This window comes from Emys orbicularis, chromosome 2 (genome assembly GCF_028017835.1).
Source record: "Emys orbicularis isolate rEmyOrb1 chromosome 2, rEmyOrb1.hap1, whole genome shotgun sequence".
Lineage (NCBI taxonomy): Eukaryota > Metazoa > Chordata > Testudines > Emydidae > Emys > Emys orbicularis.
Window position 1 is genome coordinate 201,884,218 of NC_088684.1, and position 16,600 is coordinate 201,900,817.

At 41.7% G+C, this 16,600-nt stretch overlaps 1 protein-coding gene across 1 annotated transcript in view; it reads right to left on the reverse strand.

Annotated features, from left to right (window-relative positions):
• Positions 1-16,600, reverse strand: part of SUGCT (succinyl-CoA:glutarate-CoA transferase) — a 503,164-nt gene that overhangs the window by 468,531 nt on the left and 18,033 nt on the right. Inside the window, exon 6 of the mRNA XM_065399115.1 lies at positions 14,791-14,911. Coding sequence (XP_065255187.1) covers positions 14,791-14,911 — 121 coding nt within the window. The remainder of the gene's footprint in view (positions 1-14,790; positions 14,912-16,600) is intronic.

Below are 16,600 nucleotides of genomic sequence, written 5' to 3' on the forward strand. Positions count from 1 at the left end.
ATAAATTGCCCATTTATTATCAGAAATATTTTAATATTTTGGAAACAAACTGTGGCCCAACATTCTCTGGTTTCTACTTAGTGTGAGCAGTATCATATATTTCTAAATCCACTGCTGCATGCCAAACAAGTTAGCCCTTAACTACAACAGGAACTGTGTTTATCTAGCTGTGCCAATGTACATTCCCACATGTGTGGTTTAATTTAGAATTGTAAAGGAGCACTCCAATGCAGGGAAGAAAAGCAGCATGATGTGATTCAGAGTTAATTTCACTTTATTCCCACTAAAGAACGTTTATTTAAAATTTAGAAGTACAGAGTCTTCTGAACTTTTGAAAATAAATGGTACACTATTCTTTGTTCTGGATACACGAGTGATTTTGTTTTCTGGTTGTTCTCTAAATAGGGCTGCAATTCTCCTTATAAACTGATGCTGCGTGCTACATTGAATTCTTGTGCGTTGACAAATGAATTTTGAAACTTTGTTTTTACTTAATGTGCATTCTATTTTTAAATTAGTCTCTCACGTCTATTCTAGACAGGTGTATAAGGCTTCCTGCCCGTCCTCTTTAACTTCAGTGTGCTAGTAAAGCTTTTTAATATGTTGATCCCATAAGGTACAAAGGAACACAGGATTAGGGTGACAAGATGTCCCGATTTTATAAGACAGTCCTGGTTTTTGGGGCCTTTTCTTATATAGGCACCTATTACCCCCCACCCTCTGTCCTGATTTTTCACACTTGCTATCTGGTCACCCTAAACAGGAATAACATTAGCCCATCAAGTCTGGTACTTCAGGCAATAAGTGGTCATCTATAGGCTTAATCCAAAGCCCAATAGAAAGATCTCTTATAAATATTTGATCCTATCTAATGTAACTGTGCATGATCTCATTATCTATCTGAATGTCTAATCCTTTTTTTTTTTTTTTTTAAATCCTACTGAGCTTTTTCCCTTCAGTGACACGTTGTGGAAGTGAGTTCCAACAGGTTAATTATGTGTTGTGGAAAAAAATATTTCCTTTCATCCGTTTCAAATGTATGGCCTTTCTGTTTCATGGAATGTCCCTTTGTTCTTCTGTTATGAAAACAGGTAAGTAGGAGTACCCAATTTACCATCCTTTATTGTATATACTTTTATTGCATCCACTATTTTTTTTTCTCCTTTCTACACTAAAACAGCCTCATCTTTCACACTCCCATGAAACTCTTCCGTACCTCCATTCATATTCATTACCCATCTCCAAAAACCCTTCTATTTTCTACTAGATGCACTGGGTTTTTTTTGATGGGGGGGACTAGAACTGAATATGTAGTCCAGACAAAGATACCATTGATATATAGCATGACATAATATCATTTACACTTCTTCATATATCCAAACATTTATTTGCTTTTTGGTTACTTCTACACACTGAACAGAAGTTTTAACTAAGCCATTCGCATCCTAACAGAAGTTGGATTCAGGAAATATTGGGTCTATGGTCTATGTTATGCAAGAGGTCAGACTACATAACAATGGTTCCTTCTGATGTTAAAAACTATGAATAATCCTATAAACTGACCCCAGTCTTCTCACTGTGTGGTAACAGTTAATTCAGAACCAAGCAATTTATAGGAGTTCAAATTATTCCTTTCAATGTGCATTACATTTGTCAACATTGGATTTCATCTGCCTCTGTGCTGCCCATTCACCTAGTTTTGTGAGGTCCATCTGGAGTTTCTCATAGTCCTTTCTAGTCTTGACTAACCTAAATAATGTTGAGTTATCTGCAAATTAAGCCACACACTGCTCATGTCAGACCATTAACAAATACTGGTCCTAGTGTAACCTTTTGGCATGTTTATATCATATATTCCCACTTTTTTTTCTGGTCCTCTAACAAGTTTCTAATGCATAGTAGTACTTTACCTCTCACCTCATGGCTACTTACTTTCCTCAATAGTATCTCATGATAATCTTTGACAGTCCAAATGAATTGTCTCATCCATTTCTCCTTTAACCACTATTTTACTGACACACTCAAAGAATTCTAATTGATTAGAGAGGCATGATTTTCCTTCCCAAAAGCTGTGCTGATTTTCCCTATCACATCCAGTGCATCTCAGTGTTTTATATCTTTGGCTTTTGTTTCAACCAATTTACCTGGTCTTTATGAGTAAGTAAGGCTCCCTGGCCTGTAATCCCTAGGATCTGGTTTAAAAGATAGATATAATACACCTCTACCTCGATATAACACTGTCCTCGGGAGCCAAAAAATCTTACCGCGTTATATCGAACTTGCTTTGATCCGCCAGAGTGCGCAGCCACTCCCCCCCCCCTCCCCCGGAGCACTGCTTTACCGCGAAATATCCAAATTCGTGTTATATCGAGTGGTGTTATATCGAGGTAGCAGTGTATTTGCTCTCTCCACTTCATTCACCCTATCACATAAGCCCAAGGCTGATCAGCAAACTCCAAGGCTTTTTACCTCTGGGAACTTTCTATTTAACCCACTGGGGCTTGAAGATGCTGCTAGGAAGGCCAAACGAAACAAAACAAAACACCTCCCTGGTCCTCTGCCAATTGGCCCATGGGAGAAAAATTCCTTCGTGACCCCCAGAACAGGAGATCAGCTAGACCCACAGCATCTGCCAGGCCAGGTTCCCATTCCTAGTTCAGGTGGGTAAGGTGGGCTTCTGGAACGGAGCCAAAAGAGGCTTCACATGGACCCTGTACTCAGCTAAATCCTGGGAGCTGGCCAATCAGCACCCATCTCTCCCAGATGGCCAATGGGTGCCAGAGACTCCCAGGGGGAAGAGCTACCTATTTGTTCCTTGGCAAGTGTCTCCCTCCCTCACTACTGGAACTGTCCCCTTGCACCACTGGCCCCATCAATTTCCCTCACCCATTGATGTGAGTGGGTGGCATTTATGGTATGCTTAAGTAGCATAAATGCTAGGGATTTTAATTTTATGTTTTATAGCTTTAGGGCCTTTTTGACTTACTTCCTCATGTTGAAAAATATTCCTCTTTCTATAGTTTAAGGTCATCATGCTAGTTTTGGTACAATCCCAATCAACTTAAATTTTTTGTGGTCATGTTTATTTAGTTGCTCAACTATAGTTGTTGCTTGAACCATCTTCAGTATTTGACTTAGGACTAAATCAAGAGTAGGTTCCTGTCTTGTGTGTTCCTTAACTAGCTGTTCCAAGAAATAATCACTGAAGGGGTCAAGGAATTACTTCTCTAAATGGTGCCCTGTAGTGAAAATTGGCTCGTTTATGTGTAGGTGGGTAAAGTCACCCATTATTATTGTATTAGATTCTGTTGCCTCTTAAATCTGCCTGTTGCTGCTGCCATCTAGTCTGGCCCCATAGAAGAGGGGCAAGAACTTAAAAAAAGAGCTATGCAAGTGTGCACCAGCTGCAGATCAACCCCTACCTGGCTATCTAGAAATAACAAGATCACCAGAAAAAAAAGCTTAGGAACTCCAGGTTACGTACCATTGCATAAACCAGCATCTTCTGATGAGGAGGAGGCTACAAACTGGCTCTAATCTGAAGCAATTCCACATATGCCACCACAGTTAGTTAATGAACTAGAGGATTCTAAGAACACTTTTCCAGGTGTTGCTACAACCAGCCCAAAGATTATTGTGGTGGTTTTTTCTGTTGTGAAAATACTAGAGATGAAACAGGACATTCATACGGAACAGTTGTAATTTATTAAAACACTACAGGATGTATTAGAACAGTGGTTCTCAACCGGGGGTCCACATCCCAGCTGGCAGCGCAGCAGGGCTCAGGCATGCAAGCTGCCTGCATGCCGTGTCTGGTGGCCCCACTCTGCTCCCGGAAGTGGCCAGCTGCTGGCACATCTCTGCGCGCCCCTGGTGTGGGGGGGGAGGCAGCTCAGTGCGCTGCCCCCACCCTGGGCAGTGCACAGAGACCCGCTGCTCCCTCCCCGCAGAGACATGCCAGCAGCAGGGCTAAGGCGGCTCCCTGCCCACTCTGCCTCCCTCCCTCCGCGCCGCTTCGCTCCCAAAAGCAGCTGGCATGTTACTGCGGCCCTTGGGGGGGGAGGGCAGAGGGTCTCTGTGCGCTTCTCCCGCCCCGAGTGCCAACTCTGCAGCTCCCGTTGGCCGGGAACTGTGGCCAATGGGAGCTGCAGGGGCAGTGCCTGTGGGCAGCGGCGCGCAGAGACCCCCTGCCCTCCCCCACCCGCCTAGGAGCTGCTGCGGGAGGGATGTGCGCGCCGGTCACTTTGGGAGCTGCACCGCCCGAAGTAAGAGCCACCCCCCTGACCTCCTCCCGCACCCCAACCTCCTGACCCAGCCCAGAGCCTAAACCCCGCACCCAAACTTCCTCCCAGAGCCTGCACCCCTCATCCCTCCTCCCACACTCCAAGCCCCTGCCCCAGCCCAGAGCCTGCACCCAAACTTCCTCCCAGAGCCCACCCCCCCCCCCAACTCCTCCTGCACCCCAACCCCCTGCCCCAATCCAGGTAACTCACTTTATTTTCATTTACTTCCCATTACTTATAATATAGAAGGAGGATGAAGGAAAAAAGAATGAAAAACGGGGCGGGGAGATAAGAGAGAATGTTCTTTTTCTTGGCTGGGTCCCGAGGGGGGGGCCCTGAAAATGAAGGCCCCACTAACTCTAAATCCACCACTGCTCATAAGTTGTTTCCCTTTCCCCCAATCTTTCATCTATTTTTTTTTTTTTTTGGTCTTTTCAGGCCACAACCTTGCCAACAATTATGCACATGAATAACTTTGATCATATGAGCAGTGTCATACTCTGTAAGGTGACTATCATACATAACTGTTTGCAGGATCAGGACCTCAAATTGTAAGCTGTTTTGGGCAGAGTATTTTCCTATATGTCTGCACAGTACTTAATACATCTTACCTACAACTAGAATACAAATAATTAACTAATAATAATAAATCCTAACTGTTACCATACTAGGATCTCCCAGAAGTATCAATGGAGCTATGGTCACTAAAAAAGGGGACACTTGAAAGAGCTCTCATACTGCCACTAAGACAGTAGAGAAACTACCTATATATGATGCAATGAATGTATCTACTCTTTTTCGAAAAGGATTTTAAAAAAGGCAATGGGAAGGCAGAAAATAAGGAAAGCTACAGTTCCAAGTCACCTTTACACAAGAGAAAAAGCAAGCACAATTCAAACTATAGACAAAAACTCTTTTTAAATTAATAGTCAGGTAATTATGGGAGGAATTAGTGTTATCATTCAAAGACCAACCAAAAATCAAACTCAAAATCTCATAAAACACAAGCAGATTTTCCCCCACAGAGTTCTGAGTTTAAAAAAAAAAAATTAAAAATCCCAGCACTTTGATTTGGAAGTAATACTCGGCGGCGAGTGTTGTCCTTTTAAACACTGCCCCCTACTGTTCAGAAAGAGGTCCTAATTAACTTTCTCATAGTTATAACAAAGTGCTAAACAAGTCCATACCAACAGCATCAAATGGTCACTCCTCTGTGACCAGCATATGCATGGTTTACTTTAACTGGCCAGTTTTCATAAACTTAAACCAATCTCAACCACAGATCTGTCAGATTATATTAGATTTAGAACTAGTTTAAGATTACTCTAATTAGCAATAAAGCCAACTTGTGAGTGAGAACAGACAATCTAGGGGGCTCAAGAGTGCTCAGAAAACAGGAGGAATGTTGGGAAATATCACAAAGATTCTAGCACCATGGCAACAGCCAGCGCAATGCTACATACATTCAATCAGACTTGTTTAGATAAGAAACTCAATTTACTAATCACAAGTTCCAAAATTCCAAAAAGGAGTTAGTATTTGGCTTACCTATGTGTAAACTCTTCACCCGTGCGTGATCCTGGCTTTCTGATAACAGTTTATGAGACAAGTAGCTTAACAATTGCTACTTTAAGCACAGCAATCCAAAATTTAAAAAGAGGCAGTTCCAAAATAGTATTGCTTTTGTGTAAAAGACTGCATTAACCAAAGTCTAGATACAATACATCTTATTAATTTAGAGTTGCTCTTTCACACCTCCTGGCTTGTCTACAGTGTCACCTTGTGTATTCTCTTCATGTTCCTACTGTCCTAGGGCCAAATAAGGTGATTCTTATGGTGACCACTGCCAACCTGGAATAATAATATAATCCATTGTTTTGAGGATAATTCTGAATACATTTTTTAACATTTAATTTTTTTCACTGATCAATTTATTTACGATACTGGAAAAACAGCACTGCAGCCACTCAGCAGGGACAAGTGTTGATTAATATGTCCAACTGGTATGATTTTTAATAAAAATACTGTATAGGAGCACTCTACAGGAAATTCTGTAAAACTTGCACATAACTTCTGGCTGAACCAACCACCATACATACATATTCATTTAACATATATAATTTACATTACTAAGGGCCTGATTCTGCAAACACTCAGGCAATTTTACTCACATGGATAGTCCCACTGACTTCAAATCAGACTTGTTTAGATAACGTCAATGACTTCAATGACTATCCAAAAGGGTAAAGTTACATGTGAGCTTAAGCAACTGCAGGTTTCAGACCTGAATGTAAAATTCGTTTTCTCACCACTAACTTTTTAGCAACATTTTTTATAAACAAAGCTTTATGAGAAAGGAGGTAGTTGAGGAAGGTTCCAAATGCACAAGTTTTTCAGTGCAACCATTAACTGGCTGATTAACTATTACCCCACTGTTAACAAACTAAATGCAAATGTGTTATAAAGATCAACAAAATAGTTCCTGAAATACCTGATCCAAAGCACACTGAAGTCAACAGAATCTTCACTGATTTCAATAGTCTTTAGATCAGGTCCTAAATTTGAGGTGGTGCTTGCAGCACCTATTATTAAGGTTTCCCAACACTTCCTATTATAAGAGGCTGTTTTCAGTTCCTTATAACTCTGCCAAACTTTAATCATTTGGGATGAAGATTTCCATATTGGATGTTTGCCTCCTGCAGAATTTTTTGAAAAGCTTCCGTCAAAACAGTTCAACCATTTCCAAGAAAAAGTGGGGGAAATGTTTTGCCATGCAAAATACACACACACACACACTTCCAACTGTTTTGTTGAGAAGGTCTACCACACCAATTCTTTGTAACAGACTTGAATTGTGGCAAGGTGTGGAATCTCAAAAGATTCCAGCAGCACTGATCACACTCCATCCCCTCACAGCTTCTATCTGCGACTGCCATCCCTACAGAGCAACTGAGCATGCTCCAGCCCAGGGCTACAGGCGCACAAGCTAGACTCTCCTTGCAGTTGTTGCTCATGGTTGCTATGGGTCAGGGTAGGGTCAAGCATCAGAACTAAGAGTAGGGACCCTGTCGCTCCTGTGCTCTCAATGACCTCGGCTTATTGGAACCAGGCAGTGTGGATGAGGAAGCGGCCTGACTCAAATGCAGAGAGGATAAGAGGTGGATCAGGTGTGGGAAGGAGTAGATTGGGACAAGGAGCTGAGATGGAGCAGGACTGGGATTGGGAACCAAGGAAGGAAACAACAGTAAGAAAGACTAATAATGGTGAGAAGATGAGGAGTGGGGGGGAAGATTGAAACTGGCTGAGCAAGGAGACTAGGACTAGGGATGAGGTGGAGGGGAGACAGATCTGACAAGGGACAGGGTGTGGAGGAAGAACTGAGGCAGGCTGGCTGGCAAAGAGTCTAGTACAAGGACCAGGGTGAGGGGGACACAGACTAGAAAAGGAGCCCAGGAAGAGAGAGTCTGGAACTGGGAACAACTGTGGAGGGGAGAGTGGGAGTGAGGAATGATAGCTAGAGACTGGAGGAGGGTGAGAAGAGACAGACTGGATGAGGAGTCATGAGGAGGGAACTGGGAATGGCTGGGCAAGATGACTGGAGGTTGCCACAAAAGGGACAGGAGCTGGAGGACTTTGTGAACAGTACCAGGAACACAACCGTGCTCATGGCACCAAGGAGGAACCACCAACTAATAACCCTGGCAGGCCATGGAATCAGAGCAGAGTACAGATTGGCCCACCGTGGTTCATTGCCCTCCATTGGTGGGCACAGGTCCCACCACAGTGTCGGGGCAGGACACAACCGCAAGGAAGTGGATGGTATGAAACACAAATATGTACACGTGTTTTCTGGGTGCAGCTCAGGAGCAGACCGGCATGTCGTCATTCAGCTGACTCAGGTGGCAGGTCAGAGGATAGCAGGGTGAGGGGGGCTTGCGGGGCGGGGGCCAGATGACAAGTTCTGGAAGGCCGTGGGTGAGGGGTGGGCAGGGATCACCCTCCCACAAGAGTTGTGTACTTTTCCCTGCAGCTTCTGATTCTAGCACATTCCATCCTTGGCCCCACAAAATTGCAGTACCTCACCATCAACCTTTTGCTGGCACTGGCCAAGATGGCCATCCATTACTCCAGGAGAAGGTAAGCGAGGGGAGCAGGAGGCAAGGCTGCCCTCACCTCCTGGAGCATACGCATGGTGGACAGCCCCATGTGTGCTCCACCCTAGTCCTTCTGATCATAGTCCAGGAGGTCTCCAAGTCTGGTGGTACCAGCCAGGTACAACCTCCAATACGCCAAGGAGGACTCCACCACCTGCATGCGAAGATGGAAGCTGTGTAGTAGGGGTTCCATGCAGAGGTCCCCCCTCAGCAGCCACTAGATTCCAGATCCTGATGAGATCCTGATAAAAAACCAGCAGGTGAGACCTCTTGGGTGGAGATAACAGAACTGCTGGTCATGTTGGAGCTCTCAGAGTTGGCGGAGGAAGACATGTGCCGGGCTACCTGCACTGTAAAGGAGTCTCTGCAGAACCTGGAAGTGAAAGGCATGGACCTAGCTGCAGATGTAGACCAGCCCCTGTCCGCCCGCCCATAAGGGGAGGCTCAGGACACCAGCATCAATCCAGTGATGTCCTGGCCAGAAAAACTCCAGGATATTTTTCTGGAGGCTGGCCAGGTTTCCTGTGGGCAGGCTCAGGGTGAGGAACTAGTCTCAGAGCCTGGACAGGACCAGCTGGCTGAGCACCAGCACCTTCCCTGGAAGGGAAATGTATTTATCCTCGGCAGTGCTGTTATCTCCATCATACAGAGGGGGAACTGAGGCACCAACTTACCCAAGTTCACACAGGGCATCTGGGGCTGTAACATAACTCATGGTATATCATACATCAATTATCCTTCATGTCAGAGTCACAAACCAGAAAGCAAATGGGGAATAATCTCCTATTTAGATCTCTGGTCTGGATGTTACATAATAGGTGAAATCCCAGCATCTCTCCCATTTACACAAACACTGTTTTCACTGAATTTGTCTCAAACATTATCCAAGTTTGGTGGATTAAAGGGACAGGCTGCCTTTCTATATTTTGGACCACCAAGACTCCATTCATTTGAAGAATACCTTATCTTTTGATCTTCCTCAACCCAGGCTCTTTCCAAATCTCCAGCATTTTAATAAACACACAAATCTAGGAGATTAACATGTTATCTCTCTCTCCACTTGAAACAGTTCTGAGCTCTCAGGGATCTAACAGAACTTTGTCAGCAATATACAAGATCCTAAGGCCTCAATTCTGCAACTTCCAGCATACAGGTGGACTCCTGTGCCCAATGCAGAGCCCTGTTGACTGCAACTGGGCTCCATGTTCAACAAGTTGAAGGATCCACCCTTTACAGTTTAGTATGTCCGAGGGCGTGACAAGGGACAGAGCATGACCTCTTGCAGATATGCAGACCAATGTTGTTCTTATGTTCTTACAATTTCTAAATTTTAATGTGGATTTAACATTAAGTCCTTGCACTAAATCTCCATATTTTTTTTTTTTAAGAGAAAAAGCATTGGCAAAATGATTACCTCACATGGCCTTACCCAGTTAAGGACACTTTCAGCTAAAGTTGCTCAAAGCACCACCAGCATCCTAGGATCCTTAAGAAAACTCATAGAAAATGTCCTCTTGCAGATGTGCAGACCAATGTTGTTTAGACCTTCATTACTCCAAAAATGATCAAGCTTGGCATGATTATAGTCCTCCTTGGAGGATGGCAAAACAATCCAAGTTTGAAACTAAAAAGCTAAGTCAAACAACACATCATGCTACAGGCATGGAAATACACATTTTCCTCACTTAAAGACAAAATATCAGAAACATCTTGGAACATGGGTCTCATTCAACACACTTGCACCTATCAGGGGTGCAGGCGACTAAACCAAAGACATGAGAGCATGTAAACAAAAAGATACAAGAAGGTCTGTTCACTATGGACAAAACCCTATCGAAAAGGGATCCCTAAACAACTTTGAAAGTCCTAAATAGAAGTGCATTTTTCCTAGTCTAGATAAGACCTTTGTCACATGTTTATAAGAAGAGAGAAACCTGTTACAGCAGAATAACTTTTCCTTAGTTTTTGATTTCTACTTAAGTGTAATACAGCAATATACTGAGAAATTTTTTTCATAATAGTTTTCACTCTGAGGTGCATATTCTACAGCAGTTCAGTTACAAGCCAGACTGGTGGTTTCTCTAAGACAGCGGTTCTCAAACTGTGGGTCAGGACCCCAGAGTGAGTTGCGACGCCATTTTAATGGGGTTGCCAGGGCTGGTGTTAGACTTGCTGGCGCTTGGGGCTGAAGCCAAAAATCCGAGCCCTACCACCCAGGGCTGAAGCCCTCAAGCTTTGGTGCCCCCAGGATGGCAGGGCTTGGGCGTGGGCTCCCCAGCCTGGGGGTGGGGCTCAGGCTTCAGTCCCCCTTCCCAGGGTCATGTTATAATTTTTGTTGTAAGAAGGGGGTCACGGTGCAATTAAGTTTGAGAAACCCTGCTCTAAGACATTAAACTGATCAATAGACATCACCAGCTTTAAGGTAGGAAACAAAAAGAGTTGCCTTTAAAGTGAACATACGCCCAAGCTTTTCCATATGTTAGTTTTCCCACTTTAAACAAATTTACATGAATCCAGCTCTAGTTGATCTCATGTGGCCTGCTCCCTTTCACTCCCCAGCCATTTCCAAACTATCAAGGATCCTTCCCCTATCTCAGCTGTCAATCAACATAGAACAGTAAAAGGAATGTACAATTTACTAAGCAGTCCTAAGAGCACAAGTTTACGCTCATTTCTAAAGGGAGAAGGCATGAGACAAAGAAAACATATTGGGATATCCTGATTTGAAATCTGTAAAATATGCAAATAAACATCTTGGTGTATCACAATAATTCCACCCCCGCTCCCCCTCCAAAAAAAACCCAAACATTTTGAAAATCTAAAATTGTAAGTCTGTTGTGAACAAAATACAGAAAAGGAATCAAGGGTGAAATCCTGGCCCCACTGACTAGGAACTTTGCTATTGATTTCGGTGAGATCAGGATTTCATTCCAACTGAATAACAAACAGATTATTAATTATCATCATCATCTTGGAGAAACCCATACTAGCAAAACACTGAAGCAGGAACTTTTGATTCCAATACTTCTTGAACTTCAGTAGTATCTTCTCAGTTGGTGGTTGTCTTATTGTGAGGCCTGAAATCAAAACTTTCAGACAGAAACCATGAAATAACATTAGCCCCACCTTCGGAAGAGTGAAATCTAAAAAGAGTACAGGGTTCAACTGATTACAAAAAGAAAAAAGCTGCCAACAAATCAAGAAGTGATCAAACAAGAAGACAAAAGTTGTGGTCAGAATGCAACAAACAGGGAAAGCAAAATAGCTAGAGCACTACGTATTGTGACGTGGTCAGTCATTCATGCACTAGCCAGCCCAAACTTGCTTGGCCTTTAAAAATATCAAAGGACATCAGAACTATTCAGATTAGAAGAATGGACTGCCTCCTTCAGTTGCAAGATACAGCACTTAGACCCCACAATTTATTCAACCTTTATATATCTTGTACATCACTGAGTTTGTTTTACTAGTGGCTTCAAAATGTTTTAATCCACTGCACAGGAGATAAGTAGAAAAGATTAAGACAGTTACTGTGGCAGGAAAATAGTGTCGATCTAAGTAAAATATGCAGACTATTTACAAACTATCAGAGGTGACCTGTGCCTGCCGATAGTGGGGGAACTGTGAAGGCAGTCGGCTTCAGGAGTGTTAACAAGCATGCTCAGTCCAAGCCAAGCAGCAAATCGGGGGAGGGGGGAAATGTGACCCTGCTTCCTCCTCCCGCCTGCCCCCGCCCCAAATGTCACCTCTGGAAACTATGAATCTCATTTTCGGAGGGACTGAGAATTCCATAGTACAGCTGGTTAAAAAAACTTGTTATTTTCTTCAACGGAAAATTTTGATGAAAAGGTAAATTTTAATTTTTGTCTAAATTTAACAGGGAAAAAATTTCAACAGAAATATAAGTACCAAAAACTTTTATTTCCGCCAAAATATTTGGGGTTTTGGGACATTCCATTTTTCGACAAAAACTTTCCAAAGGAAGCAGAAACTTTCTGTGAAAAAATTGTTTCATCAGAAACCCAATTTCCTGTTGAAATATTTCAACTGAAATTTTCCAATGAGCCCATAGTCTTGGGGTGAGCATACTTGCAAAATCCAAAACTGAGGTACTATTGTGGCAACACTATTTAGGGTCCTGAAGTAGTCACACAAAGCTAAAGTACACTTCTTTTTAAAAATGTATGCTGGTATCAACACTGCCAGCTTCTGGATATTTCTTGGACTGCAGGATTTTTTTTTTCCCCCCAGTAACTTACGGTCTGAACTAGTTTATAATTAAACAGTGAACAAGTGTTATTAACATTTACTTTGAGCAAAAGAACAGCATTGATTGTAGAGACTATCAATTGACTTTTATCTTCACTCCAAAACCTGCTCTTCTCCCCTGATGCTCATTTCACTTGTCTGTCTCAGTAAACACAATGCAAATTCTACTCAGGATAGCCATAATTCTTGAAAAAACATTTTGTAGTTATAAAAAATCCAAGCGTTTTGAGTGATGAAACAAAAAAGTGGGACAGTTCAGGTGTCTCAAAAGAGACATTTTGGACATCAGAACATATTATGAAAAACCAGAACTGGGATATATATATTCACTTTGCATAGACTTCAATGGGAGACATGGATGCTCAGCGCTCCTAAAATTCAGGCCATTGATGAAAATGCAGTATAATATGTCAAAAGGTCACCTCAGCCCCCCTCTGTAAATTCATGTAGATCAGGAGTGGCCAACCTGTGGCTCCGGAGCCACATGCGGCTCTTCAGAAGTTAATATGCAGCTCCTTGTATAGGCACTGACTCCGGGGCTGGAGCTACAGGCACCAACTTTCCAATGTGCCGGGGGGTGCTCACTGCTCAACCCTGGCTCTGCCACAGGCCCTGCCCCCACTCCACCCCTTCCCGCCCCCTCTCCTGAGCCTGCCATGCCCTCACTCCTCCCCCCCCTCCCAGAGCCTCCTGGATGCTGCAAAACAGCTGATTGGGACGTGCAGGGAAGGGAGGGGGAGGCGCTGATTGGAGGGGCTGCCAGTGGGTGGGAGGCTCTGGGTGAGCTGATGGGGGGCTGCTGACGTATTACTGTGGCTCTTTGGCAATGTACATTGTTAAATTCTGGCTCCTTCTCAGGCTCAGGTTGGCCCCCCTGATGTAGATGCACTTTCTACAATAAAATAATTTATTGAATATACACCATACACTATTTCCAAACATCTCTGTCTTTGTTATTTCAAAACCACATTTATTTATGCATGGTAAGTATGAAGTTTAAAAAGAGGTATTTGTTTCTAATTATATAAGTGGATATATGTGAAAAAAATTCTTCAGAGATGAACAACTAATTTGTACAGTCAGAAAATTCAAAAATGGCTAAATGTGTTTTCGTGATTTGTTTTCCTTCTGGATTGAGCCAAGTTGTTAAAAGTACATTCTGGACAGTATATTTGTTTAAGTTATAATTTATTTAAAATAGGAATTTAAAGCAGAAATCTCATTTCTACCATAACTCTAAACATCAGAGTATACATAGCAGATCTAAAGAACCTTTAGCTATCAAATGTTGACCTTACCATATTAGGCCTGTTTTTTTAATGTAACACCTTTTAATATTGTAAATTTTTTAAATTACACCTCAGGCCCTGATCCTGCAAACACTTACACATTGTGGAACATTGAACTATTCACATAAATAAAGGTAAGCATACACATAAATGTTTGCAGGATCAGGGCCTAGGGTGGTATTTCTGCATTTTAAAAAATTAATACATTAAGAATTATATCCTAAGACAATTCCCTTTACAAACTCCAATTAATACTACAAAATCAGGATAAAGACTATAACTTGCCAAACTAAAGTCCAAGGTCAAATAGCAGTAGTAAGTGCCTCTCATCTCAACCCCAAACTCACAACAGAAGGCTGTGAAGAATATAAAACCTCATGGTTCAGGATTTAAACCAATTCCTAACTATTAGATATACAAATGAGAGCTTTATGTGGGATAGATGTGGAATAATAGTCTGACTATTGTGGGGTGTCTTGCACCCTCCCTCTGGTACTGCCACTGCCAGAGACAGGATACCGGACTTGATGGACCACAGGTCTGATCCACTATAAGCGTGCCTATATCGAGCAAGTTATCGTAAAGCAATTTGCATGGTTGCCAACTACTATTTTCCCTACACCTGCTTTCTAGATACATAGAAAATGTCAGTCTCCAGAAATATCACTCCATTAATCTGAATGAGCATAAACGAACTAGGAAAGTTTGTATAAAATGGCATGCCTTCTGCTGCAGAATTTTGGAAAGAATAAATGAAATTATGAGCCTTTGCACAAGTCTGCAAAGTTAAAATACCTGTTATTGAACAGTACACAATGTGAGGAGCAATCTTGTTAATGTCTTCGTACCCCAGGCCCATTTCAGCCAGTTTCCCAGGGACATAATTTTCCACAAAAACATCAGACACAGCTGCAAGCTGAAAGAAAAGACAAAGATGAGTCAGACTTCTTAATCAACTTCTGAAAGTTCAACAAGTTCCCCACATAACTTAATTTAAAATTTCAGTAAACAAGATAGTTCCTGGCTTTCCTACAGTACAGAAGTCACAAGGTAATTGTGACTGGCTTAAATAAACTTGTTATTCTGAACAAATGGCTTCTCTACTCTGGTCAGTTACATACTAGAAGTGTTGCCTGCCTAGAATGGATTCACTATTAAAATCTTGAATGTACCATATATGTTGCTATATGTTGTCATCATGGCAATTGTCCAAGGGCTGTCTACATTTAACAGGACAAACACTGACATTATATTTGTCTTTCCTAATTTTGGGAACGAGTAGGGAGAAGAGGAAGCACCCTTCATCCATTGCTGTTTTTTCTGTGGCAGAAACAGATGCTTTTGGCAACAGTGTTTTTAATTTCCAAACTATCAATTTCACATATAGTATCTTTTAATATATTTCATGGGCCTGGTGCTATTTTTTTTACATATAACTATCTGATTATGTTACATGAAAATCCTAAAGGCAGCTTCAGGAATAGAATATCCAGTCCTGGAGCCTGACTTTCTGTATCATAGCAGAAATGACAATGCTTATAAACAATGTGATAGGATGCAGCTGCTTTCTAAACCCAGAAAACTCCATGTCAATGGACTGTGTCTCAACATAGCAAACAAAAGACTACCACCCTTTTCTCAAGTGTATATTTCTTACGCTCTGCAACTAAAGCTTTTGATCTGGATATATTCTCCATATGCTTTTATAGTTGACCCCAAGGGCTTTTGCCAAGAAAGGCAACTTAAAGGTTAAAGATACAGAGATATCTCTTATTATTTTCACCTGTTCAATGAGGGGAAAGGATTTAATATGAGTAAATACTCAAAGGCTAATCCTTGGTTATCAACATTTCCTTTATACTTTATATATTTCCACATAAAGAACCTTTGCATCAATTTAACTAAACCAGTATCCTAAAATTGATTATTGTCAACTTGCCTACACATTAATTTATCTTAAATCAATTTAGTTAAATTGGTGTAACTTTCATGTGTGGATATAGGTTTAAAATTAGTTAAATACATCTATACAGATTTAGCTTCTGCATGTAAATTTACCAACTTAAATTACACAATATAAACCAAGTTTAAATGAATAGATCAGCATCCACACTAAGTTGCACCAGTTGAATCAGAATTAAAACACACCCACACACCCCTTTATATTTAAACCACTACAATTGTCTATATAGACTAGCTCTAAATCAGTCTGAATTCACGCCTTTTATTTCAGTGTAAGTTTTTATGTAAACCAACCCTCTGTTGCACAATATAGGAAATATCTATTTAGTTATTGTAGAGTTATATAAATAGTCTGATCCAAAGCCTACTGAAATCAATTGAAAGACTCCTAATGATTTTAATGGACTTTGAATCAGAGCCTAAATCATACCTTCATTCATCCCCACAAATGGGAAGTTATATCTGGACATATTTATAAGTGGTTAGGTCATGCGAACAAAGTTAATTATGAACCTCTGGAGAAATAGGCTTATACCTGAGAAGATGGTGGTGGTCATTTAAAGGAATTTGAGAAACAATCCACTGACACATACATTAATTAAGCACAGGCTTTGTGCAAAAGTGAACTGTTTTAGATTATTTC